This window comes from Siphateles boraxobius, unplaced genomic scaffold (genome assembly GCF_051911475.1).
Source record: "Siphateles boraxobius isolate OS27281-9 unplaced genomic scaffold, OSU_SipBor_1 86, whole genome shotgun sequence".
NCBI lineage: Eukaryota > Metazoa > Chordata > Actinopteri > Cypriniformes > Leuciscidae > Siphateles > Siphateles boraxobius.
The window spans coordinates 1,583,067-1,610,345 of record NW_027509215.1 but is presented as its reverse complement, the minus strand read 5'-3'; the positions used below and the strand labels follow the sequence as shown (position 1 = coordinate 1,610,345).

General features: G+C 38.4%; 3 protein-coding genes across 4 annotated transcripts; all 3 read left to right on the top strand.

Annotated features, from left to right (window-relative positions):
- Positions 1–642: 642 nt before the first annotated feature.
- slco5a1a (solute carrier organic anion transporter family member 5A1a) lies at positions 643–10,971 on the top strand. Of its 2 annotated transcripts, none has more exons than XM_077222010.1 (10): positions 643–1,700; positions 1,865–2,308; positions 4,488–4,620; positions 4,703–4,911; positions 5,787–5,951; positions 6,050–6,248; positions 6,336–6,495; positions 8,061–8,296; positions 8,379–8,443; positions 9,025–10,971. In XM_077222010.1, exons 1-10 carry the CDS (start codon positions 1,316–1,318, stop codon positions 9,480–9,482), a joined length of 2,454 nt encoding a protein of 817 aa, XP_077078125.1. In that variant the 5' UTR covers positions 643–1,315; the 3' UTR covers positions 9,483–10,971. The 2 variants fall into 2 exon arrangements, with proteins under 2 accessions (XP_077078125.1, XP_077078126.1); XM_077222011.1 differs by lacking the exon at positions 643–1,700 and adding an exon at positions 3,313–3,362 and having other exon boundaries at positions 2,245–2,308.
- A 1,213-nt stretch (positions 10,972–12,184) lies between these two features.
- gtpbp4 (GTP binding protein 4) lies at positions 12,185–20,424 on the top strand. Its single transcript, XM_077222000.1, has 16 exons — positions 12,185–12,322; positions 13,131–13,301; positions 13,413–13,516; positions 13,713–13,849; positions 14,066–14,166; positions 15,220–15,312; positions 15,443–15,634; positions 15,725–15,790; positions 16,838–16,927; positions 17,083–17,193; positions 17,308–17,437; positions 17,568–17,668; positions 17,850–18,047; positions 18,258–18,323; positions 18,460–18,594; positions 19,975–20,424. Exons 1-16 carry the CDS (start codon positions 12,275–12,277, stop codon positions 20,125–20,127), a joined length of 1,896 nt encoding a protein of 631 aa, XP_077078115.1. The 5' UTR covers positions 12,185–12,274; the 3' UTR covers positions 20,128–20,424.
- Positions 20,425–20,760: 336 nt separating this feature from the next.
- LOC143731468 (uncharacterized) lies at positions 20,761–25,478 on the top strand. Its single transcript, XM_077222443.1, has 3 exons — positions 20,761–21,315; positions 21,421–21,499; positions 24,182–25,478. Exons 1-3 carry the CDS (start codon positions 21,001–21,003, stop codon positions 25,000–25,002), a joined length of 1,215 nt encoding a protein of 404 aa, XP_077078558.1. The 5' UTR covers positions 20,761–21,000; the 3' UTR covers positions 25,003–25,478.
- The last annotated feature ends 1,801 nt before the right edge of the window (positions 25,479–27,279 follow it).

Here is a 27,279-nt window from a genome sequence, read left to right as displayed (position 1 = left end):
TTCAAAGAGCCTTAAAAATGAGAACATTAAAACTAAATAAATTTAAAAAATAATAATTATGTAACATAAAGGTACTTAAAATGGAAAACATGTAAAAGGTAACAACCCTTGTCTCAATTTAATCTGATTATAAATGTAATTGTATGCGCTGTTCACGGTCAACAATTATTCAATTATTCCATGAGACCGTGTCCAATAATATGGATGTAAATTTTAAATAAAGCAGCTTTTATCAGGCTAATAACATAACTGTATTATTATGGTAATATACATGATTATAAACAGCATGTGTGTTACTGTGTGTCTATAATATATATTGGTTTTTGTAACATTTCTTTATCTGTTACAATTTAATTATGGAAAAATAATGAGTAATACTTTTTGTGTTGCCAATACTTGAGTAGCCTATAATATAAATACTCAGTATTTTGTTTAAAATAAAAACATTTAAATGGCTTCAGAGATGTTTAAAGGTTGAAGCATCTCATTATTATGTTTGCTAGATCACTGTTAATCAAAAATGTGCTCATGTCTTTTTTTTAAAAAGTGGTATTTACACATGCCCTCACTGCAATAAAGGAGTTAAAATACGGCCTGGGGTGGTGCCTTACTTGCACCCCCATTTTTTGACAGAGGAATCGTGAACCGGAAGTTAACGCTTATCTACTTGTAACCAGCTGCGGTACAGACAAAATGCGCTTGGAGGAGATACCGTGAATAACGGACAGTCTGTGCTACCCTTTCTGTCCAAGGACAAGGATATTTTGATCACACGGCGAAGATCTTATGTTGTGTCGTGTGCAGAGGGAGGCGATCGATTACAGTTTAATGTCGCCGATGGATTTAAATGGGATTATTAATCTAGCGCAAATAACCGGGCAGAATGCGCGTGTGTGATGCGGCCGAGCGCGCGCGCTGCTCCGCTGCAGTATCCGCGCAGAGTCGCGTGAGCCCCCGGCTGGTCGACCGTCGATTCATTGTGTTGTTTTGGTAAATATGTGCCGAATCGAAAATGGTACGGTAAACGAAAAAAGAGCGCATTTATATATAGTCGTAATAAAACGTATCTGTTAAAGGTGTTTTGTTGACATGAGCCAGGGCAGAATATCTGCGTCTCTGTCGCGCTGATAAACGGGGTCAGAGAGCCGGTGTGGTCCGTTATCTGAAGCTCTTAGTATTGGGGACAGTATTTTCGCACAGAAAAGATAGGATTTGTCAACGATAAGCCGCGGCGGGTTTATCCGAGAGCCTGTTATGTTCGTGTGTCAGTGTGTGTTTGTCTACTAGACGCGCTGAGCTCACGCTGCCCCTCAGGATGGAATCCGGTGGTGTTGGGGAGGCCGGGGGAGGGGGCCTCGCACCCGTGAAACCGTTTCCGTACTTGTGTGAGGAATCTGCTCAGGGTTTGAAATCTAAAAGCCTCCCCGTGCTCAGTGGTAGTCAAAACGCGGATCAGACTCTGCTCTCTGCCCCGCACAGCTCCCCCCGGTGCGGCTCCCCCGTCAAGAAAGAGTGTCGTGAGCCGGAGGGTCTAGGCGCGGCGGCGCTCTTGAGGTTCCGCCTGTTACGGGTGCCGGTGAGGCGCTATGTGGACGGGATACTTTCAGACTCTCGCTGCTTCCTGTTCTGCATGTGTTACCTAACCTTTATTCAGTCTCTGATGGTGTCCGGCTATCTCAGCAGCGTCATCACCACCATAGGTAACATCCCTGAATCTCAGCTCTTCAATTACGGTCTCATTTTACACCAATCTCCATCTCTCCCAATTTCATAATTTCACCATCTCTTCCTTTCCCGGTTTTAGTATTCTCATTCAGTATTGGAGTTTAAGAATTTCAGACTAAATGAACCCCGTGTTTTTCAGAAAAGAGGTACAGTCTGCGGAGCTCGGAGTCAGGTCTTCTGGTCAGCTGTTTTGACATCGGTAGTCTCCTGGTTGTGGTTTTCATCAGCTACTTCGGTGGGCGGAGTCAGAGGCCACGCTGGCTGGCCGTAGGGGGCGTGTTAATTGCGGTGGGTGCCGCCCTCTTCTCCCTACCTCACTTCATCTCTCCGCCCTATCAGCTTGAGGAGCTGAACAGCACAGTGGGGGGAGAGGGGCTCTGTGCCAGCGGTAATGGCAGTGGGCAGGAGAGACCCACACTGTCCAGGTGCCAGCGGGACCGGGAAGAGAGTGAGCACGCCCTGTACGTGGTGCTGTTCATCTGTGCTCAGATCCTCGTGGGAATGGGATCGACTCCCATATACACACTTGGACCAACTTACCTGGATGACAATGTGAAGAAGGAGAACGCTTCCCTGTACCTGGGTGAGTATTGTTGGAGTGTAATCTGTGTGTTGGTGGGTGGCAGGGTCCAGGGGCAGATTAACACTTGGGGCCCATGTGGTCAGAGGGCCTCTGTTCACCGTTTTTTTTGCAAATACTTTTTTGATTAATCTATTTCTACAGCACTTACTAGACAGAGGTTTTAAAATAACAGACAATTGACGAGCACATGCGTATGTAGGATAAATGTTACACATCACCCCTCCCTACGTCAGTTTCAGATGTAAACACACACACACTACACCGGTGTGAGGAGCGCTTGTCAAGAATAGGTACTGTTAATCTGACAATGCCCAATACCGCTGTCAATCACTGCCTTATTTGCTGGCTATTGTTGCCTGTAAATTTGACAATTCTGAACACAATTGGATCAGAGCCGTCAATGCTTTGGCAATGTGAAGCCGTTTTTCAATGCCAAAAAAGCTACTTGAATCTGATTTTGTCAATCGCTGATTGATCAAACAGGGGCAGACACCGCAATCCAGATCTCTGTTCATGGAATGTAAATGCTCAATAATATATTTTTAAATACAGCCAATGACAAATAGACTCAATGTTCTGATTACTTTCATGTGATCAAGCTTATGTTGCTAGTATTAGTAAATAATGCTTTCTCTGTGTCCAGATTTGACTGTAACAATAATGCAAAAACTGACACTTCAAATTAACAAAAACAATCTTTAATATGTCTAAATGTATATCAAAATGCAAAACCTAATACAAGTAAATTATTGTGTCTGAAAACAATGTTCTCAAAAACTAGGGAATACACAGCCATGTTTATATATTTGTAAATGGGGTCCCTCTGTACCACTCCATTTTAAAAATCCAGCAGAGATTGAATCACCTTGTTCGAATAGCCATTATTAGTGACATTTTATCGCTAATATTTATGATGATGATTATTAGTGATGCAACATTTGAGCCATGTGCGTGTGTTTGTATTGTGTGTGCATGTGGGCTGTCTTGGGGAGTGGGGCCTCTAGAAATCCCTGACCCTTGGGGCCTTTGTAGACCTTAATCTGCCCCTGGCTGGGTAAGTTTCTGTCAAATCAGTCAGGCAAAATAATTTTGCATGGGGCAAATTCCTTCATGAGAACAGGGCACATATAGAACTAATTCCGTGCCACTTTTCAGTATTCTCCTTGGTAGTCAACTATCATGAAAGTCTCTCAAAATATTGCACTAACTTTTTGAACATGTTTGAGACTTGAACCCAAAATCTTACAGAAAACCCAATCATGGCTTATTTTTTAAGATTAATGTTTTCAGATTTATTAGTACCCATGGACTTTTTATGGGTAAACAAGCCAATTATGAAATTATCTGTACCCTGAAGAGACACTGAACTATTTGGATTTAAAGTAAACCAGTTTGTCTATGTATCTATATAGCTACTCATTTCTGTGAGGCCACCTATCCATATTCTTGAGATATCATTCTTTGCTTCGCAGATAAGATGTTTTGGCCTGGAAATAATGAATACTTCAGGTGACTTAAAAAATTGAATATGTTATCTGCAAGAAATTGTTTACAGACTAGTGTTTTTTTTTAGCATTATTTCTAAACTATTAGTATTTATTAATATTTTCACTTGGCTTTTGTTTTAATTTTAATTTTTTATATATATATATTGCTTTTTGTTTTGTTTAATATTTCTATTTAGCTTAAAATGCAACATATTTTATTTCATTTTAGTCAGTAATTAAAAATTAGGAGTAACTTCTATATTCTCTACGTACACTGAAAAATAATTTAGGGGATTTACTTCAGGTATTACACCCAAAACTTTTAATGTGTTTTTATATTTACTTAGATATTTACTCAGAATTATTTTTAAACAAAATCAACATTTGGGACTGACACTCTTTGTCAGCATATCGATGCCGATATTTTTAAAATTGCAAATATCAACTACTGTATTTATACTAGTCGACCATAAGATTGTATATAAAATGCATGTCTTAATGTCCAATATGTTTTGACAGGAATCCAAAAAGCAAAACAGCTGCCTTTTTTAGCCTGTTGGTTAACAAGTTATTTTTTGCTCTAAGTTCTGCCATGCAAAGTCTGCAACTGCTTCTCACTGATGTGAGAAGATACGTACAGGAGCATATGACAGCTAAAGAAAATCCACTATTTTCTTTGTGTGTGTGTTTAGCTATCATGTATGTGATGGGAGCTCTTGGACCAGCCGCTGGGTACCTGCTGGGTGGGATTCTGATCGGATTCTATGTCGACCCCGGTACCGCTGTCAGTATTGACCAGAGTGACCCACGGTTTGTAGGAAACTGGTGAGGAAAATCTCTTCTCTTGTTTGCCTTTTATCAATGAACATTCACTAAACTTAGCACTGTAACTGTCTCTCTGTCTCAGGTGGAGTGGGTTTCTCCTGTGTGCCGTGGCAATGTTGTTGGTGATCTTTCCCATGTTCTCCTTCCCTAAAAAACTTCCGCCACGCCACAAGAACAGTAAAAGACGTGTAAAAAAGAGTGCAGGTGATGTGTCCAGCGATGATGATGAAATGATGAAGCAAAAGAGCCAGGCTGTCTCGTCCTCCATGGGTTTTGGCAAAAATTTCAAAGGTGAACCTTAATATCAGATCTAAAGGCAGATTCTGATCAGATCTAAAATCCCACATCTAACTTGCTAGTTATCTAAACAGGGGTGCGTTACCTAAAGCCAAATATGGTCGCAAGTTCCGTCTTTACCAATAGAATTCAATGGAACTTGCAACCATATTAGGCTAACGGTGCTTTTGGGGAACACACCCCAGATTTGTAGTGGTTTAAAAAAAAAAACTTTTGATCATCTTTGGAGAAAGATGTCACACTAGATATTGACACAGCTATGATTTCCAGAAATTTGCTTTGTAGAGATGGCTAGCAAGATGGACGTGGTAGTATTTAATTTAATTTGACTGAATACATGGGCAAGTATTTGTATGCATACTTTTATTTAAAACAATATTTCTTTAACTTGGTGGCCTTGAACTGTGTTTTTCTTTTTATCTTTAAGTTGTTTATTTATTTATTTTTTATTCCCAGTGTTATTTTAGAATTATGTATATACTATTATAGTATATTTATTAATATTTTGAATTACATTTTCTATTTTTAGTTTTTGCTTTTATTGTTTTCGTACATTTTTCTTTGTTTAATATTTCTTTTTAGCTGTAATTTATTTTATTTCAGTTTTATTTTTAATAATTTTAGTATTTCAACTTACATAAGTTTTCAAGGCAACACTTCTTATAGTTTTAAGTTTTATTTTTTTCATTTTTGTATTTTATTTTATTTCAGCTTAAATTCAATTAACTATTAATTAACTATTTCTAATAGTTTCAGTTTTAGTTAATAACAACACTGATTATTACTATAAGCACATTTTGGAGGACACGTTTAAATTCAAATTATAAATCTGTCTGTTTATCTCTCTGTCTCTTTCTATCTCTCTCCAGATTTGCCAAAAGCAGCAGTGCGTATATTGAGTAATGTGACGTTTCTGTTTGTGAGTTTGTCGTATACGGCGGAATGTGCCATCGTCACAGCCTTCATCACTTTCATTCCCAAATTCATTGAATCTCAATTTGGTGTTCCAGCATCTAATGCCAGTATATACACAGGTACAAAACACAGGCACAGACACAAATGTGTCGATCTGATCACACTACTTACTGTAGTGTGTTTTTTATTAATTGTGTGTTTGTGTTTGTGTGTGCAGGTCTGATCATTGTACCCAGTGCAGGTGTTGGTATAGTTTTAGGAGGGTACATAATTAAGAAGCTGAAACTGGGCGAAAGAGAAGCAGCAAAGCTGGCCATGATCTGCAGTGGAGTGTCTTTGCTCTGCTTTTCCACTCTCTTCATCGTCGGCTGTGAGAGCATCAACCTTGGTGGAATCAATATCCCTTACACCACTGGGTAATGGAGAAACCCCTGTAGACACGCACATAAATATCACCTGCAAACATCAGCTGCACTGAATGATGTTCGATCTGTGTTCTGCAGGCCCACGCTGACTCTGTCTCACCGAAACCTAACGGGAAGCTGTAATGTCAATTGTGGCTGCAGGATTCATGAGTACGCACCAGTCTGCGGCTCTGACGGCATCACCTACTTTAACCCATGTCTAGCGGGCTGCAGCAACATCACCAACCACACCTCAGGAGTGAGTTGTTTCACATCTGTCTACTGACCCCGTTTCATAAATCGTGGATTAATATCAATGGAAATATAGATTAAAAATGGTGACTCCAATGCACGACAAAACCAAAAATGTTTTGGACTTGACAAAAAGGGCTGGGTTGAAAATATTGATTTCCCGATTTTAATCGTTTCCCATTTCCATTAGCTTATATTGATTCTTCAAGATCCTAAGTATTTATCTTTTAGTCTATGCTGTTTTCAGATGATTCTTGAATAAAACTTCCCTAAGCATTATTTGTAGCGCGATTCCCATTCAATGAATCCCAATAAACCCTGTGCTTTTTTTTACTGTTGATATTAAAGGGTAACTAAACCCCTGGTCAGAGCCTGACTCCACCCACTGGCAATATTCAAAAAATGCTGGAAAAGTGGGCAGAGCCCAGCGGAGGGGGGGCGTGCACCTGAGACACATCTCTCTGTAGGGCGAGGGTGTGGTTAACTGGTGGTTGCTTACATCACGAACCACTGCAACATCCAATAGGAAAACTCAACTGCAGTAGCCACCGTTCAACCTGAAGAGGGCAGCACTCAGACGTTTTTACACCATATATTGTAGAATTAAAACACTTAAAACCCAAATGTCAAAAAATTTACTTTAATCAATGAACAGCAATAATGAAGCTCCATTCTTACTGATCATCAACTAAAAAAAGTTGGTTCAGAGTTTAGTTACCCTTTAACCGTCTCATCTGTCAATTTTTTTTTATGAAATTCAAACAATAAATACGGTTTTGGCTGTCTTTAATGTGATGTTACGGATTACTGTAGCTGCCTTAGTTCAAGCAAAGCGGTAGTGAACTTTTACTTAACCCTTTCTTCTATATTTAATGTAATGTATGTGAATAAATTATTCATGAAAACAAGCTGTTATGACAGCCACTATTTAAATGTTTTGTATCTCAATCTAATTTGAGTAGAAATGTAATTATGTAGTTAATTAATTCAATTCACATTTATCCGCATAGCGTTTTTTACAATACACATCATTTCAAAGCAGCTTTACAGAAAATGCATATTATTATAACATTAATTGAATTGCCTTACGTGCAGTTTAAATCTTTGATACTAATCACTAATCAGTTGTTAATTTTAATCTTTAATATTATAGTAATATACCAGCTGACAGGGTTGTATAGTTTACAGCATTAGAGATTTTTTTCCCTTGAGAAAAATGTACATGTACTGTACCTAATATATCCAAATTAATCGATATTGAACCAAAATGAGTTGATTCGCAAGCTTGTGAAACAAAATCGCATCAAAGAAATTTGTGTCCAGACAAATGTTTATTTTGCTATAATGATTGGCTGATTGTTCTAAACCCTTTTTTTTTACTTAAAAAAAATACATTTTTGTTGTAAAATAATCCTAATGTTACTACATGTTGCTTAAGACATCATTTTTCATATTTGCTTTAGGATAAATAAAAATGGCTATGTAAAAATTTAACTAGCAGAAAAGTTGTTGTGGAGACATTTTCTATGTCTATATTGTTGACATTTTTCGTGTGTGTTTTCTCCCGCTCAGATCAGAAACTATTCTGACTGCGCATGCGTTCAGAGCAGACAGGTGATCACGCCATCAGGAGGAAACCATGAGCTCCAGGTGGTGATCGTGAAGACGTACCTGAACGAGAATGGTTACGCACTGGCAGGAAAGTGTGAGCGCACCTGTGGAACACTCATCACCTTCCTCATCTTTCTCTTCATCGTCACTCTCATAACCGCCTGCGGTCAGCCGTCCGTCATCATCGTTACGCTCAGGTCTGCCTCTCTCCACGTCCTCGGATATCATTTCTCTTTTGCTCTTCGTTTCGCTCACCTCTCGCCCTTATTTTCTGAGCAGGTCAGTGGATGAAGAGGACAGGCCGTTTGCTCTGGGAATGCAGTTCGTTCTTCTCAGGACTCTTGGTAGGATTTGATAGATTTTACAGAACTTCCTCTTTTATTTCTGTGACTGTCAACTAGAGCTGGACAATATATCAGTAATATGATTTTTATCTGACCTGAAGACCGTAATCAGTAGACTCATTTTTGTGATCATTTAAAATATTTTTTTGAAAGAAGTCTCTTATGCTCAACAAGGCTGCATTTATTTGATCAAAACGAGAAAATATTATTGCAATTTTAATAGATTTTAAAATGTTATATATTCCTGTGGTCAAAATTAGAATTTTCAGTATCAATACTCCAGTCTTCAGTGTCATATGATCCTTCAGAAACCATTCTAGTATGCTGATTTGGTGCTCAAGAAACATTATTATTATTATTATTATTATCAATGTTGAAAACAGTTTGCTTTATATTTCTGTGTAAACTATGGTGTCTTCTGTTTAATTTAATGTCCTTGCTGAATAAAATATAAATTTCTTTAAAGAAATAAATCTTACTGACCCCAAACCATTGAATTTTAGAATACTGCTAACTACCAATGTGTTTTCTTTCTTTCTTTCTTTCTTTCTTTCTTTCTTTCTTTCTTTCTTTCTCTCCAGCCTATATCCCCACTCCTATCTATTTTGGAGCTGTGATTGACACCACCTGTATGCTGTGGCAGCAGGATTGTGGTTTCCATGGGTCCTGCTGGGAGTACGATGTCACTTCCCTCCGCTTTGTTTACTTTGGGCTGGCGGCGAGCTTGAAGTTCCTGGGCTTCCTGTTCATCTTCCTCACCTGGTATTCGCTAAAGCGGCGTGAGGAGCAGACGCTCACACACACACACTCGCACACGCTTTCCCCGCTGGACACGGTGAGCCACCTCATCTGCCACGTTGGAGGTCACAAAGGTCACGCACGCACACGCTCCTGTCCTGTCTTCCTGCCCCGGCCCCCTGAACACTCCCATGCTGCCATGACAACTGGACACGCTCTTAGCCGTGGTAACAGTTGCCCTGGGAATGGCCTCAAAGCAATAACTCCGCCCATACGGTCTCTTGAAAAAGTGGCAGTGTGAGTGTTGTAGCCATACACACACACACACACACACACACACATACTTACACTTGTTCATACACATGCATGCAAACATCATACATTTAAGAGGGCCGATTATTATGTAAATTGTAACACGCCACACCGCTTCTAGCTATTGCCGGTGCCTTTTTAAAAAAACACAAATACACATCAAACACACAACATTGCAGTATTTTTGTGAAGCACTGATTAGTAATAAAACAATTCTGACACAATACCTCAGCGGGACAAATACCTCTGGTAATCATCATCACATACAAATACACACATTCAAACACATTTACCGTAGTGATCTCATCTAGTTACCTATAGTGTTAGTTGTGCACATACTCTTCTGCTTCGCCTGTACAGTAGATAAATACATGTACTTGTTTACCTCATTGATTTATCCATTCATGTTTCAACAGTGAAGGGAAAGAGACTGCAAATTTGACTATGCAAACTCCTCCCACAGCACTGGCTCATCAGCTGTGCTCAACTTGGAAGCAGACTGATTGGCGTATGGCATCAAAGTACCGTGAGTGCGATTCGAAAGCATTGAGAGCCGTCTGCTCGCTAATCGCTCTTGCTGTACTTCGATGTCATACACCGATCGATTTGAGTCGAACACACCTCTTGTGAATCACATTATCCCCTCCCAATCTTTATACTCCTCCCCTAAAACATCCTCCCTACCAACTATATTTGCCATGCACAGACTAAACCCCCCCCCAGGATTGACTCCACACAAGCAGTGGCTCCTCCCAAACTTTAAACTCCGCCCACCATATTTACTGCACTTTCTTTCATTTATTTTTCAGATGTTCTGTTGTATTAAATGTTTAGCTTTTTAGTACTACAATTACAGCATGTGCATCAGTGCAGTGCACACATCTGTTAAGTCTTTCTGTGTCTTTTTTTCATAACCTTTGACTTTTGTGCATCATATCAGTATTAATAATGTTTTCTTCTGTTGTTGATTGTATGTTGGTGGTCAACAGTCATCTCGGTAAATAACACAACTCATATATAGGAGATACGTCATCTCACGTTCAGATAAACATTATGTATACTCTTGAAAACATGCTCTCACCCCCCTGAAGATGGTCTTCTGTTTGCGCTGCAATTGAGCCAGTATTTGTGGTGTTGATGGTAACACACGTGATGATTGTCATCTCTAGCTCTGAGCAGAAATCAGCTTAATTCCTGATCACTGCTGGACTTTGTTAGAAACAGAGCATGATACACACTGAACTACTGCTGAAGAAAATGTATGTTTCATTTTCCTCTTCTTCTTTTTCCCCAACCCTTCCTATGTTACTGTGCTCTGTTTACAAACAGAGGACGCGTTAATACAATTATTTATTTGAAGTTGCTTGTCTAATCGGGGGCAAACCTTCAGAAATTCTTTATTAACTGTTTTGTTTACTTGTACAAATAAATTATGTGTCAAATTGTCTAAATAAAATTATTTTGATTTTGTGCTGTGATTTTAGTGTGGTTTGGAATGTTACTTAACAGTTTTACAACAGAAATGTAATCATTATAGTTAAACATATAACACTGCTTTGGACTCTTTCAGGCACGCTGGCAAATCAAAGCTCTATTTCAAAATGACCATTGTGCCCTTTTAATATTTGCCGCTGAACCCAGAGTTAGCCATTTTGACTAAACCTGCTTGTAAATTGCTCGTTATGCTATATTATCACCAAATATTGGATTCAATCTTTTGGTCAACTTTTTTTCTTTCAATTAGGACAGGTTTTGTATTTTTTTTAAACTGATTGATCGTATGCCTCATTGTTCTGAGGATAAACGTCATCTCTGTGAGAACATGCTCTGTAGCCTGTAATACTCAAAGTAGTTTGTTTGTGTACATGAACGTGTGTGTTTGCGGTAGCATGAGTGTTGAGTGTTCTTGTATCCATGCATGCACAGGTCCGAGGCCTTTATCTTTGCAAGCGCACGTGAACATGAACATGAGGAACACTAAATTTTTCTCTTATTTTCAATCTCCCCCTTTAATTTACGATGGTCATTTTTGACAAATACAAGCTCAGATCGATGAAGCCTACAATCAGTCAGTTTCAAAAAGAAATACAAGACTTCTCCTAATTGAAAGAAAACAAGTTGACAAAAAGAATGAATCACTGATCTATATAGAATGACATTATGGTGGATTGTGTGATGATCAGTGGATTGAATCCAATATTTGGTGATGATATAGCATGAGCCTACAACAGATTTCTACACAATTTTTTTGTAGGCTGGTCATTTTTGACCGGGAACACCACAAGTGTGACTTTGTGCCATTTTTTACAAGATTAAAGCCTTTAAAAATAAACTTACTGGTTATACATTAAAGCACAGTGTGATACACAGTGCATTTTTTCATATTTTATTGAATATTGACTAAATTATCCACATAACTGCTTTTTCACTGAGGTGTATAGATCAATGATGCATTTGATCAATTGGTTCCAAATAAATACAAACAATGTGGGAAGTAGTACCCTGTGTGAGCAAAGTCAGTAAGTTTTAGTCCAATGCGATAACATTGATTCAAAATGACCCGAACCAAACATGTCTTAAAAAAAACTGCTTCTGCTATCTTTATTATCAATGCGACATGGCGGTTATGGAATTGCAGTGATGCGTGTGGTTCCTCCCTGCGGTAGGTGACGCTGTGATCGCGTCAGTGCGGTACCACGTGTGTTGCTCTTCGTGACACGCGTCCGTTGCGTCTTTCGGCCCTTCCGCGTGCTCTGCTGTGGACTCGCGTGTGCCGCAATCATGGCTCTGTACAACTTTAAAAAGATTATGGTGGTTCCCACCGCTAAGGTAGGAAATTAACGACGTTTTTTGACACTCATATGCGGGGTTGAATGCTATTGAAAGTGCTTATGGTGTTGCCGTTTATAACGGACGTTGACAGTATGCTGCTCGCGCTTTACACACGTGCGCGCGTTGTTCAGCCATTTAACTTTTCATGTGTTGTCATTTTATTTATTCTATTACTGTCAATATGCTTGGCGTCATAAGTGAAAATGAAGATGAGTGGTTCTGCGTTTATAACATCTGGGAAGGGATGAAATATGAATGCGGTTGAGATATTTGGTTGGTTAATAAGGCAATAAAGTTTAGATCAACTCAATTTGAGAGAACTCAACCTGTGATTACTTTACTTTTTTGTGTCCATTTGTTGTCAGTTGTTGAATTAAACCACTAACCCCAAATGTGTGCCAAGGTCCCTATGGTCATGGAAAACATGAATATTTTTAAAGGTTTTAAAAAAAAATCCATTCCAGGAAAATGAATGCAAATAAAGTGGAAATTTAGTAGGTATAAGTTTTTCTAGTTGTATTTCATTGGCTAATTGATATTTGTGAGTGCAACCTTTTATACAATTATTTATTATAATTGGGTTATTATATAAAATCCCAAAGTAATCATTAATATTATTTGTTATATAAAAGTATTAAAGATTAGCATAAGTAATCACTAATATTTGGAAAAATCATGGTAATGGAAAGTCATTTGCCAAAATATGCGGGAACCCTGTTGTGCCTCAATAATGTTACTCAAAGCTTTTTTATTATAAGAAATAATAATTCATAAACCATTTCTTTGTTTGATTCTCTTTATGCAGGACTTCATAGATCTGACTTTATCCAAAACCCAGCGAAAAACTCCCACTGTTGTACACAAACACTACCAGATCCACCGAATAAGGCATTTCTACATGCGCAAAGTCAAATTCACCCAGCAGAACTACCATGATCGGCTGTCACAGATCCTCACTGACTTCCCCAAACTGGATGTAAGTGTCGCCCAAACTTCACAACACACTTCGGACAAAGCTTACACATGCTGACCCTTCTTAATCATCCCTTCTTTAGTAGAAAAATGACTTCCTATTTATCTCTCTCAGGATATCCACCCCTTCTACGCTGATCTGATGAATGTGCTGTATGATAAAGACCATTATAAACTGGCTCTTGGTCAGATCAACATCGCCAAGAACCTCATTGATAAGTGAGTCTGTTGGGTTTAGCATATTATCCTGCACATATACTCTAGCATTATTTGTGGTTGATTTAAATATAAATATGTTGGCTGATACATGAGATCATTTACATCCTTTGTTTGATTTTTAAATATATCCCGTATGAGGTCTGCTCATATCTGTGGGTCTATGAAATTAATTTAACTGAGTGTCTGCATTTTTTAGTGTTGCTAAAGATTATGTGCGGCTCATGAAATATGGAGATTCGTTGTATCGCTGCAAGCAGCTGAAACGGGCCGCACTGGGTCGCATGTGCACCATATTAAAGAGACAGAAACAGAGCCTGGAGTATTTAGAACAAGGTACAAACACTTGCACACATCCACAAATACTTTCCTTAAATTTATTTGAAATAAGATTTTTTTTTTACAGAGTTTTTACTGTTACTTTTGATCAACCTTTGAATGGGAAGTGTATACTTTTGGAGTAAGGTTTAGCTTCACCCATTAAAGCATAAATGTTAAACAAAAACTTTTACATCTGATGCACATATTAAATGCATATTTATCTTTTTGTAGTGCGGCAGCATCTGTCCCGTTTACCCTCTATTGACCCAAACACCAGAACCCTCCTGCTGTGTGGTTACCCCAACGTCGGCAAGTCCAGCTTTATCAACAAGGTTTGTTTGGGCATGTGAATGTAGGTCAAATGTCAAATCTGTGCGCGCTGTAGGGTTGTACCGATAGACGATTATATTGACGATAGCCAGAGATATTGTCAAAAGCATCAGCTATTGGCAATATCAAGAGAATTTGTAATTTCCAATTAAAGTATTACAGTTATTATTATTAGGCTACTATTATTATTTATTAAATTATTGTTACAAGTAATTTGCCCTGCCATAATTTCATAGCTCATCACCCCATAACCGACACACTGCGATGATATAGATTAGCTTACTACTTATTAAAAATGTTTTAAAAACATTGTCATCTATTATACAATTAATTATATCATGGGCGTCGGAACCATTGTATATGAGTTCATAGTATACTAACCCACCCGCTTTTTAAGACCAATGATATTGGACCCACTAACTTTTACCGCCTCTAATTCCACGCATGTCTGTTCACTTTTCAGAGCAACATCAGTCAAATCCATTCCACTTGAGGAATGACCTAATAAATTAAACTCCATTCCGCATTTTAGTTACAGCCTTGACTTCCACTCTGCTGCTTCCTCAAATCCATTCCACTTGGTTCATTCAAAGTACAGGTAGTTCCAAGTCAGTTTAATCACCGTTTTATATTAATGCGTTGTTTTCATTGATGCACACACACACATCGCGTCACTCGGACACAGAGCAGAGATCGCGCTATGCACACACAGAAACAGGAGCACAGAAACTTATCAATGCTTCCTACGCCTGTGAATTATATAAGTGTATATACTAAATTAAACCTGTTATATACAGTTATCGGTGTATGTTGAAGTAGATTCATCTCTCGTAACTCTCGCACAAAGTTTCACATTGTATGGTTAAAACTGATATATTTGCAGTATTGCAATATGATATTTTTCTTTATCACCAACTCCATCTTTGCTCGCAAAATGGACAAGGATTCACTTTCGTCATTTCCTGTGATAAAGTGAATGATGACGATTAAACTAAGAGGAGTATCACCCAACACTAGTGCATTGTTTTTTAAATTAAGTTTTAATGTGTGTACAGGTGACCCGTGCTGATGTTGAGGTCCAGCCGTATGCCTTCACCACCAAATCTTTGTTTGTGGGTCACATGGATTACAAATACCTGCGCTGGCAGGTGAGTGGTAGAAAAATATAGGGTTCCCGGACAACCTTTAACTGAACTGATTCAATTTTAAATACAAATATTCTCAATTTTGTATAATAAATATGTTCCTAACCTGTTATTTACGGGTTTGTGTTTGTAGGTGGTTGATACACCAGGTATTCTGGATCACCCTCTTGAGGAAAGGAATACCATAGAAATGCAGGCCATCACCGCTCTGGCTCACCTGCGTTCTGCTGTTCTCTACGTCATGGATGTGTCAGAGCAGTGCGGACACTCGCTCTCACAACAACTAGAGCTGTTCAACAATATACGCCCGTTGTTTGCCAACAAGGTACGCACACATACAAAGATGTAAATGCAGTGAAACAATATGGTTTTGTTGGGCTGAATGATAGCAGTGATTGTTATTTGTGTGATGCAGCCTCTGATCGTGATGGCCAATAAGTGTGATGTGAGGAAGATCAGTGAACTGTCGGAGGAGAATCAGGTAAATGACATTCTGAATCCTGTTATACAGTGCAGGAATTCCTGGAGTTGAAATAAACTTAAAGGGATTAATTAATTCAATTATTTACTCACCCTCATCTCATTCCAAACATGTATGCGGTTTTTCATTCTCTATGAAACAACAAGAATTTTGAAGAATCTTCACACTTGTCTCTTTTATACAATGACAATTCATAGGAAACACACAAGCTCCAAAAATGTTGAAAAAGTAGGTCCATATGAGTTGTGCATTATATTCGGCTTCTAGATTCCTTTTATAGCTTTATGTGAGAAACAGGACACAATTTCCTGACAGATCTGGAACTGAAAAACAATGTAAATGAATTGCACACTGCTGTTCAAAAGTTTGGGGTCAGTAGGATTTCTTTTATCATTACAAGGACACTTTAAATTGTTTAAAAAAGTAACGTAAAGACATTTACAATGTTATATAAGCTATTATTATTATTATTTTTAAATTTGAAATCTCTCTGCTTTTCTCTTTCTTTTCATTAAAATATCCTGAGGAAAAAGAAGAATTGGGTTTTTACAAACATTGATGAAAAATGTTTCTTTAGAACCAGAACAGCATATTAGAATGATTTCAGAAGGATCATGTGACACTGACAACTGGAGTAATGATACTAAAAAATAAGCATTTCCATCAGTGGAATAAATTACATTTTATATTATATTTAAATATATCAAAATAGAAAATTTATTTTAAATTTTAATGATACTTTTACTGTATTTTTGATCAAATAAATGCAGCCTCTGTTCTTTTATGAACTTTTGATTTGAAGATTTTCCTTTTGTGTTCCACAGACAAAATAACAGCATACAGATTTAAACGTTTCTGTTTCAATTTAACAAGTCTTATAATAATCAGGGTTTTTTTCCCACTGTGTCACTATTTCAGTCTTTATATAAGATCTATGCTAGATTTAATCTCAAACCGTTTAGAGTTTGATAGACGTTATAAGAGAATGTACCTGCAACTTGAGACTTACTGCAGTGACACTAAACTGAGCTCTGTGTGTGTGAGTAGAAAGTGTTTGCGGATCTCACTGCTGACGGGGTCACAGTGATTGAGACGAGCGCTCTGACAGAAGAGGGAGTGATGCTGGTGAAGACTGAGGTAAGACCAACCAATCAGCTTCACTCTCTCACATATGCTTACTGAAATCAGCCAATCCGCTTCATGTACCAGGTTTTAGAGAAAAAGACTATTGTAGGCTGATGTCGATTGGTGGTTTAGATGATTTGTGAATTGTTTTTTTGTTTGTTTTACAGGCATGTGATCGGCTGTTGGCTCACCGTGTGGACACAAAAATGAAAAGCAAGAAGGTCCATGATGTTTTGAACAGACTTCACCTGGCAGTGCCAGCCAAGAGAGATCAAAAGGTACATGCTCTTCGCACTTCTTAAACCATTGTCCGCTTGGTCGTAAGCTTATTTCTTCATAAATGCTTCTAGCAAACAGTGTGTTTGTAAAAGTGTTTGATTTGGTTTGTGCAGGAAAGGCCTCCGTTTATTCCCGAAGGTGCTGTGATACGTAGGAAGGCAATGGAGACGGATACTCCCAAACGCAAACTGGAGAGAGACCTGGAGGTTGAGCTGGGAGATGATTACACACTTGATCTACAGAGTAAGATATAAACACAAATACACATGTACATAAAATATACACTCCAGAAGTGTCTGAAAAGCTCAAATGTAAAAATGTTTTTGTCTTTAGACAATTGAAAAAATTGAAAAATGTTGTCTTGTGTGTTCAGAATACTGGGATTTGATGAATCCAGAAGAAAAGGAGGATAAGATTCCTGAGATTTGGGAGGGTCACAATATTGCCGACTACGTCGACCCGGAGATCATGAAGGTATTAAAACAAATGCTTTAATCTGTAACCCATTATATCTCATTTCATGACTGTAACCACTGATAATTCAGTCCCTCCTCACTGTTCCACACTATGTTTTTATTTTATGACAACATTTATTTGGTTACATTCTTTTTTCCGATGACATGTTCTGAATTGCTGTCCTTTCTCTTATTCTTAGAGGCTGGAGGATTTGGAGCAGGAAGAGGAGCTGCGTGAGAAGGCCGGAGAGTACGACTCTGAGGAGGAGAGCGAGGATGAAGAGATGAAGGAGATCCGACAGCTGGCCAGTCAGATTCGCGAGAAGCGGAAGCTAAAGATTCTCGCATCCAAAGAAAAAGACAAACAGGGACCCAGAATACCCCGCACGGCCAAGAAGGTATGTGTTTAAATTAGAGCAAGTAGTTTAATATTGTATAATACTTGCATATTTTAGGTAAAGTATGTAATTATTCAGATTGAGCACTTTTAATTTTTATTATGGAATATTTGTGGTTCAACAACCTATTAGATCACATTTTTTTGTTTGCAATTTATTTGTTAGCTGGTTAAAGATGGGTTAATCTGAATGGTCTATGTGGTAATGCAGGTGGAGAGAGCGACTCTGGAGAAGGAGATGGGTGATCTGGGTTTGGACATGACTGACAAAGATGATGTAAGAACCTGTGTACTTGAAGCTTTTCCAAGCTCTGTATCTCCGTTTAGAACACTTGATTTTGTATACCATTTGGTCATGGTGATCTGTTTCTGTGTACACTGAACATTTTTGTGTTCACCTTTTGGCCCTCTAGAGCCACTATGCTCAAAGATCTCGCTCTCTGGTTCGAAAGAGAAAGAGGGAAGTATCCGCACCACCGACGTCACGTACTCGCAGTCAGAGCGCCTCAAGACCACCAAGGGACCAATCAGGAGTCAGAGATGCCAAGGTCAGATTCAGAAACTGCCTGTATTCATGTACAAGACAAGTTTGAAATGAAGTTGTGTATGAACAGGGTTTCCGCGGGGCATTAAAAAGCACTAAAAGTCCTTAAATGGATTTTGTGAAAATTAAGGCCTTAAATGGCATTAAAAAGCATTAAATTTGATTCCTACAGGCATTAAAAAAATGTATAGTTTTGAAGAGAATTTTATATCAATTTATTTGAATATAGCCTTCATAATTAATAATCTTTATTTGCTGTCGCAAAATATGTACGTTAGTGTGATAAACACGTGGAACCAATTTGGTAATTGCTTCCGGCCGGAGCAAAAGGTGACTCGGGCATTTTGTACAGCGGTGGACGGGTTGGAACCTTGGAAAAATGGGAAAGTGCAAATTCCAGCCAAAGTGACTGGAAAACGAAACTTTTAAGACATGGTTGCAGTCCGTTAGGGGTAAAAATGAAGGATTTTGGCGTTTGTAAAAAAAAAAAAAAAGCATTTAAGTTAGTGACAATGGAAATAAAATCCCATGCAGTGTGACGGCCACAAATCGGCGTTAAGAATCGATTTAAATAGTAGGCCTACATCGTGTTTAATGAGTGTTTTATACATTGTGTTACATTTGTCGTCTAATGTCCATAACCGCCGTATAACGTTAGCCCTTTGGAAAAAGGAGAACGCGCGCCCGCCTAGCGTTTTCTACGCAGAGGAACGGGACACAGCAGTTCAGTGAGTTCACAAAAGTTCATTATTTGCATGTGCTTTAAAGCCTTGCCGGTTAAACATGTCATTCACTGCTGATGCGCTGTTCTAACATACGCTTTACTGAGCGTGAACACCCGACGCGCACACGCACTAAAAGCCTGTCTGTCTACAGCGCCTGGTTACTGGACTAAGTTATCTTTCGAGTCTTATTTCGCTAATACTCTCAAATACACACAAGGTTTACATTAGGAAAGTTGGTTATGTCTAAACTGAGAGCAAACTGAGAAAATTTAGAGAAATCTGCTTGTCAAATGCGTGTATATTAGATGCGTCGTGTACAGGTCTTAAAGAGACAGTAGCCCTAATAGTAAACATACAGCCGCTGTCTTAAAAGGGATAGTTCACCCAAAAAGTGGTGGGGACATGTCCCACCTGCAAATTACGCCTATGTGTTCCAGGAAATGTGTATATATATATAATCTGTGGTTAGTCATGTGTCGTGTATGGCATTAAAAAGTTTAAAAATGGCATTAAAAAGGCATTAAATTTAATTTGAAGATACCTGGAGAAACCCTGATGAAAGATGTTTAGTCATATAGTAGGTTATAGAAAAAGATATTGCTGATGTTGCTCAAAGGACAAACGTTAATTTGACTGATTGTCTGTCTCATTTCTTCCAGATGTTGAAGAAGGTGAAGACCATGATGAAGAGCTCACAGAAGGACATGAACAGGCAGGGAAGGAAGGGTGAATCTGATCGACATGTATTTGATCTCAAACCTAAACATCTCCTTGCTGGGAAGAGGAAATCTGGTACCACCAGCCGCAGATAAACGCAGCCTTATTCACTTACATCTGACTTGTGTACTCATACCTGTCCTTATGCCATGATTAATACGTTTGTTATATTCTGTACTTTCTACCAGTACTTTCTGATACAGGTGAGAATACACCTGTAAACACGAAAGAATATTACTTATTGAAATGTATGTAATCACATCATTCTAAGTGTCTGATATCATGCAGAATGAAATATACAGGATCATGATTTAGAACTCTTCATCCTTTACAAAACAATTTATCTGAAGCCACTGTTTGCAATTGGAGTCAAATAAACCAACCATAATTCATGTGTGAAATTTATTTCCCTAAATTTAAATCATAGTAGTCTCTTGGTTGCTTGCCTTTATGTGTGGGATGGAATGTCCAGAATGTGTGTAAGCTGTCACTATATATATATATATATATATATAAGTATTTTTAGCCTGCTTCAGAGTAAACAAATAGGCAATTTGCATCACCCACATTGGTCTGTCTGTTCTTATTTAGCTAGTGTTGTTGTGAACGTTTTATGAAGAAAACAGTTTTTAGCTGGTACAGTTGTTTAAATATTAATATTTTAATCAGACATTCATTTTTATTTATTCGCAGTTTACAGTATGATTAATTTTGAACAATACAAAAATACTCTACATGTGACTTTTATTTTGACAACATCTGAGCGAAGCCCCCCGGAAACGACATCAGCCTCCACTAGCAACAGTCTCAGAGCGTTACACCGTTTCACACAGAAAATAAAAACAACACCGGACAGTCTCACTTAACGGACAACGAAAGCAGCTGTCACCGTAACCTAAAGTTGTACTGCAACGCACACACTTGTCCACGGGACCTGCAGGCGGCCCAGACGCAGAGGAGCGCGAAGGATGGCGAATTACCGGGCGTTTCACTCCCAGCTCGCGACCATCATGGAGACCCTGACTCGTGCGGCGGTGGCAGAAATCTGCGAGCTTGTGGACGACGGTTACGCCGTTTTACACATCGAGATCTCACGCCATCAGAAGGAGAACGAGGAGCTCCGACGGAAACTGCAGCTCATAGAGTCTATCGTTGCGGCGCGGGGGTACAGCGACGAGACAACCGTAGCGCGGTGTGACAGTAACGTTAGTGCCCGCGAGTCGCTAGTGGGCAGAAAAACGTCCGGAGGCGGAGAGTCCACCAGCCGGGGTTCAGTGTCAGAGGTTAGATGACCATTTAGTGTGTGTGTGTATTTTGTGATTAAAATGAAAGCAATATATATCTGTGTGTGTAAAAGCGATTATTATTTGTTATTGATCGGATTCCAGGCGCGTGAGTTTCATGATGGAGGAGACTTGATCCAAATGCAAATCAAAGAGGAAGGTCTCGAGCAGCTGGCGCTGGGTGGTGAGTAGCCAGGGCTCGTACTTCTATGCATGTGTTGTGATTCAATTAAAATAAAATAAAATGTTTCACCAGATTTTGACAAGGCTCAGAACTTAAAATCTAAACAAATTCCATGGTTCACACAAGGATTTGAGGCAATTCAATAATTTCAACGTACATAATTTTAATATTATTTTACTTTTAAAGTATGCACATTGCCTTGTTAAATAGAAAAGGAATTGTTACATTATATTTTTTTCTGTATTTCACAATTTTTACATTTTTGAACAATATTAAAAGATTTTTCTAACTAATATGATAAAAAAATCTATGATAGGAATATGAAAATGTACTGCATACTAGGAATGAGCCTGAATGTCCATTGTCTACCCCTTCAAAATGAGTGATGAACTCATATTGTCAACTTCAAGTCACATTTATTTATATCGCACTTCATATAATACATACTGTTTCAAAGCAGCTTCATGGTAATAAACAGGAGAATAACAGCATTAATGTCGCAAAGTTCATCAATTATGAAACAACTTAAATTTCAGCTATACAGAAGACAATAGTGCCGTTTTTCAGTTATATTCAGTTCAATAAGTGTAAGTTTTGCAGTTAATCAATTATGAAACAATGTCAATTTCAGCTATAAAGCAGCTGTGCAGAAGACAATAGTGTCACTATTCAGCTCAATTCGGTTCAATGTTGATTCAATTCAGTTCAGTAGCCGTGTCGATGTTGCAGAGTTTATGAATCAATTATGAAACGACTTCAATTTCAGTTCTGCAAAAGACAATATTTTCATTATTAAACTTAGTACAATTTTTTTTTTTTTTTTTTTTTGAAACTTCATTTTTATTCTTTATCCTTTTGAGAAAAAAAACCCACAGCAACAACAACATACAATCACATCTAAACAAGACAGAACAATCGTTTGGTCACTCATACATTCTTACATAAAACAACATTGATGAAAGTATATGTCAGATGATACATTGGTCAATAAACATGTCATGAAGTCGTAAACACAATCCATTTTTCCCAATACTTCAAATACTTATCCATCTGTAGGTTTAAAGCGAAAGTCATCCTCTCCATATTTTGGACACTGGTCATAATGTCCAGCCATTCAGCCTTTGTTTGAGGTTCAAATTGTAGCCACTTTCGTGTTACAGCTTTCTTGCTGGGTGCTAATAATATATTTAAAAGGTACTTGTCTTTCATCATTAAATGAGCTGCTAAGTTGCCCAGGTAAATTGTAGAAAATGAGCAGTCAATTCCATCACTGAAAATAAAAATGTATTACTTGTATTACCTCCTGCCAATATGGCTGAATGGCTGGGCAGCTCCAGAATACATGAAAATGGTCTGCCAGCTGTTTCCCACATTTCCTCCTCCAACATAAACCACTTCCCTTCTCGCAAGTCTGAATAAATTTTAATTTGGGGGTTACAAAGTATCTAATAAGATTCTGCCAACAGAATTCAGCCAGTCTTCCTCTGAAATACCTAAACCAGATTCTTTTTCCCATTTTAATCTAATCTTATTTGTTGATTGTTTCTTTACGGATTGAATGGCTAGAAATATTTTTGAGACAAGTTTTTCTATTATCTTTATTTTTATACATGTCGATGAATAGATCAATTAAATTTGTGTCATGCTTCTCCATGTATCGTGTCTCTTTATCTAAAATAAGTCCTAGTTTGTAAGTACCTAAATAAAAATCAAGTTTTCCCAGACCATATAATTCAGAAATCTCCTGAAAGCTATCTAATTCTCCTTTTGATGAAATTGAATTAAAAGAGGTGATGTCAAGCCTATACCAGAGCTGAAACCTCCCATCAGCCCATTAGTTCAGGTTTTTGTGTTCGATCTGATACCGTAATTACAGTGAGATCGTCAATGATATTTGTGATAATATTCATTATCTTTTATGCCCCAACTGAGCAAGCCAAAGGTGTGTCAAAGCAGCTTCATGATAATAAACAGGAAATAACAGTATTCATGTTTCAAAGTTCATAGTTAATGAAACAACCTTGATTTCAGCTATAAAGTAGATCTACAGAAGACTATAGTGTCTTTATTCAGGTCAGTTCACTTCAACAAAAGTGTCATTGTTGCCAAGTTCATAAATTATGAAACAACTTCAATTTCAGCTATAAAGCAGCTCTTCAAAACAATAGCATCATTATTCAGTTCAATGTTACCGGTAATTCAATTTAGTCCAGTAATAGTTTGAGTGATGCAGTATCCCAATTATATCCCCCAATATACCAAAGAAACGACTTCAATTTCCGCTATAAAGCAGCTCTACAGAAGACAATAACATCATTATTCAGCTCAGTTAAGTTTTTTGTGTTCTTATCTGATTATGTCAGTCAGTACAGTTAGGTAATATTTTCTGAATAATAATTGTCTTTTAATAATTGTATTGCATTTTCTATGCAAATTATTACTTTAACTTTTTAGTAATTCATAATTTTTGCTGTTTCATTTTTTTTTACAAACTTTTACTTTGTAAAAAAAAATATTAATATGGTAAAAGCCCCGTGAACAGTTTTTTACTTTATCAATTTTACTCAAAATTATCTAATATATAAGTGCATGTATGATGGGGACATGAAAATGACCCTGAAAGTCCATGCCAACCCTTTTCAAAATGAGTGTGGTGTGTTCATTCTGTTTGTTTCTTAACAGATGAGGATGACGATGAGGACGAAGGCGAAAGTGTCTCTGCGGTAGCTCACGACTCCCCTAAAGTAGATGTTGCTGAGCTCTCGGGACAGGATTCTCACACACTCTCACACTCCCCTGACCATGACTCACACTCCCATACGCTCACATTTGCAGACACACACTCCGGCGCTGATGAATCCCAGCACTCCAGCGCCGACTTGTCTGTTTCGGATAACGTTTCCTTCTCCCTTGCTCAAACCATGTCGGATACTCATGCTTCCCATCTCCATCGAGTGTTTCAGGAAGACTTGTGTGCGAAGACTGATCTGGACCCGGTATCCGATTGGGCCGCACACTCTGTCCGTAGCACACTCACACACTTGCAGACCTCACCACAGAGGATTGGTGGGTCAGACTCTTTTGTATCCCATAATTCTCCCTTGTTTGCTGCGCAGCGGCTCGTTGCTCTGGGTAACGTCTCAGGGCTGGGTCTCTATGGGCGGTTGGGCGCTCTACGCGGGGGTGGAGCTGGCAAGCGACACTTCATCTGCTCAATCTGCGGGAAGAGTTTCACCACATCGCAGAGTTTGGACACGCACATGCGCATTCACACTGGAGAGCGGCCGTATCGCTGTGAGCAGTGCGGGAAGCGTTTCACGCAGTCGGGACACCTCACGGCTCACCAGACTGTCCACACCGGAGAGAGACCGTACGAGTGCACCCGCTGTGGAAAACGATTCGCAGGCAAACAGTACCTGCGCATACACATCAAGAAACACCACCCAGACTTACACGCACTTTCTCATATACAGACTAACACACAGCAGGAAACGTTGCCCTGAAAGATGCACACACTCACAAGAGAATGCAGGACATCATTTTTGTAGTTGTTTGGAAGTGTCCTGCAACCACTCAGAAGAATTGAAAATAGGACATCCAGTATGCCAGTTCCAGGTGTAATTTTGCAGTGTTCAGGCCCTTATTATAACTTTTAAATGGTCATTATTTTGCAAAAAACTAAAGCATTGAGATGCATTATACATTATATACATACTGCAGGGAAACTACATGGACCCAACAAGCGTACACTAGAAAGTTGGTGTTAGCACAGGTTTTTTAATACCTAAACATGAAATACGCAATTTCACTTGAATTGCAGATGCACCTAAAATGTACAGGATATGTTGTTTAAAGAGTTTGTTATGATCTAAATTAGATATAATTATAGATTACACATATATATTTGCAGCTAGTCACAGCAGAAACACTAACTGAATTTGTCTGTGTTGTATTTAATAGAAATAAATGGTTATTTCAAGAATTTTGTCCCAAATTCTTTTATTTGTAATTAATGAGGCATTTTCAATGTTGTTAATGACGTGTTGGAAAAGAAATACAGATTATTCTGTGTCATATGACAGTATACTATTGTGATGCACCTATTAGGATCACGATTAAAGGTATAGTTCACCCAAAAATTTAAATTAGCCCAAGATTTGCTTCATCCTCATGTCATCCTAGGTGTATATGACATTCTTCTTTCAGACAAATACAATCGGAGTTGTATTAAAGAATGTCCTTGATCTTCCAAGCTTTATGATGTCTGTGAATGGCCGTTTATGTTTTGTCTATAAAAGTGCATCTATCCATCATAAAAGTGCTCCACACGGCTCCGGGTGGGTTAATAAAGGCCTTTTGAAGCGAAGCAATTCGTTTGTGTAAGAGAAATATCCATATTTTAAACTTTATAAAGTAAAATAACTAGCTTCCCGGCAAATGACCATACGGATTGCGCTGTAAAGTGCAACTTATGCAAGTAATGCAACGTACTGCTGATATTTACACTACGCCATGATGCACTAGGCGCAAGTAGACTGCGTTTGGCCGGAAGCTAGAATTTTACTTTGTAACGTGTTAAATATGAATATTTTTCTTCCACAAATTCATCGCTTCACTTCAGAAAGCCTTTATTAACCCCCTGGAGCCACGTGGAGCATTTTTATGATGGATAGATGCACTTTTATGGACTTCAAAACAATAACGGCCATTCTCTGCCATTATAAAACTTGGAAGAGCCAGGAGATTTTTTTAATATAACTCCGATTGTATTCGTCTGAAAGAAGAATGTCTTATACATCTAGGATGACTTGAGGGTGAGTAAATCATGGGCTAATTTTAATTTTTGGGTGAACTATCCCTTTAAGTAGTACCGTTACTATGTATATCGTTAGAATAAAGGATAAACTGAAATTCACAGCATTTCAACAACTTTGACGCACGTATTTGAAGGCTGGAATATTGAGGTTAAACGTCACAATATGCCATTATGCATTACTTGTTTACGGAGAGTACAAAAGTAGAGATTTTGTTGGGAACTAAACAGGGCCCTATCGATTTCCATACTATAGAAGTCAGTGGGACCCATCAACTCTTTGGTTACCAACATTCTTCAAAATATCTTTCTTTGTGTTCAGCAGAAGAGAGAAATTCATACAGGGTTGGAACAACTTCATGATGAGTAAATGATGACAGAATTTTCATTTTTGGTGCAACTGAAAGTACTGAGTTAATTACATACTAACTAGTAGTTACTAAGCCTCTATTGTGGAATTTACGTTCCAATTTAAGTGAGAAATTACGAATGCCTGGTGCAACCCTACCCAGGAACTTGCGGGTACACTGCTGTTCATGATGGTGAGTGGGGGGAGTGCTGGGGTGTTCCTCCTCAAGTCTACTACCATTTCCACTGGTTTGAGTATGTTCCACTCAGGGTGTTGTGACTGGACCTATATTCTGAATGGAGATTAATCGCCATCCTGAATGAGGCCACTTATTGTGGTGTCTGCAAACTTCAGGAGCTTAACAGAGGGGTCTGTATAGGAGCAGTCATTTGTGTAGTGGGGAGAGAGCACAGTGTGGAGCACCAGTGCTGTGTGCGGGACGAACTGAATTCCACAAACAGGATCCTTTCGTAAGTCATTTGTTTGTCTAAATGTTGCTGTATGTAGTGTGTCATCCATGGACCTGTTTGCTCGATAAGCAAACTAAAGAGTGTCTAGAAGGGCCCAGTGATGTCCTTCAGGTGGGTTAGTACCAGTCTGTCAAATGATATTTGATAT

Bases quoted from the DNA above. Each gene is read 5' to 3' on its own strand.
- gtpbp4 (XM_077222000.1), top strand. From the start codon at position 12,275: ATGGCTCTGTACAACTTTAAAAAGATTATGGTGGTTCCCACCGCTAAG. The intron at 18,048-18,257 runs GTATGTGTTTAA...GTGGTAATGCAG, and splicing joins TACCCCGCACGGCCAAGAAG to GTGGAGAGAGCGACTCTGGA. The intron at 18,595-19,974 runs GTCAGATTCAGA...CATTTCTTCCAG, and splicing joins CAGGAGTCAGAGATGCCAAG to ATGTTGAAGAAGGTGAAGAC.
- LOC143731468 (XM_077222443.1), top strand. From the start codon at position 21,001: ATGGCGAATTACCGGGCGTTTCACTCCCAGCTCGCGACCATCATGGAG. The intron at 21,316-21,420 runs GTTAGATGACCA...ATCGGATTCCAG, and splicing joins GCCGGGGTTCAGTGTCAGAG to GCGCGTGAGTTTCATGATGG. The intron at 21,500-24,181 runs GTGAGTAGCCAG...GTTTCTTAACAG, and splicing joins CGAGCAGCTGGCGCTGGGTG to ATGAGGATGACGATGAGGAC.
- slco5a1a (XM_077222010.1), top strand. From the start codon at position 1,316: ATGGAATCCGGTGGTGTTGGGGAGGCCGGGGGAGGGGGCCTCGCACCC. The intron at 4,912-5,786 runs GTGAACCTTAAT...ATCTCTCTCCAG, and splicing joins TTTTGGCAAAAATTTCAAAG to ATTTGCCAAAAGCAGCAGTG. The intron at 8,297-8,378 runs GTCTGCCTCTCT...TTTTCTGAGCAG, and splicing joins GTCATCATCGTTACGCTCAG to GTCAGTGGATGAAGAGGACA.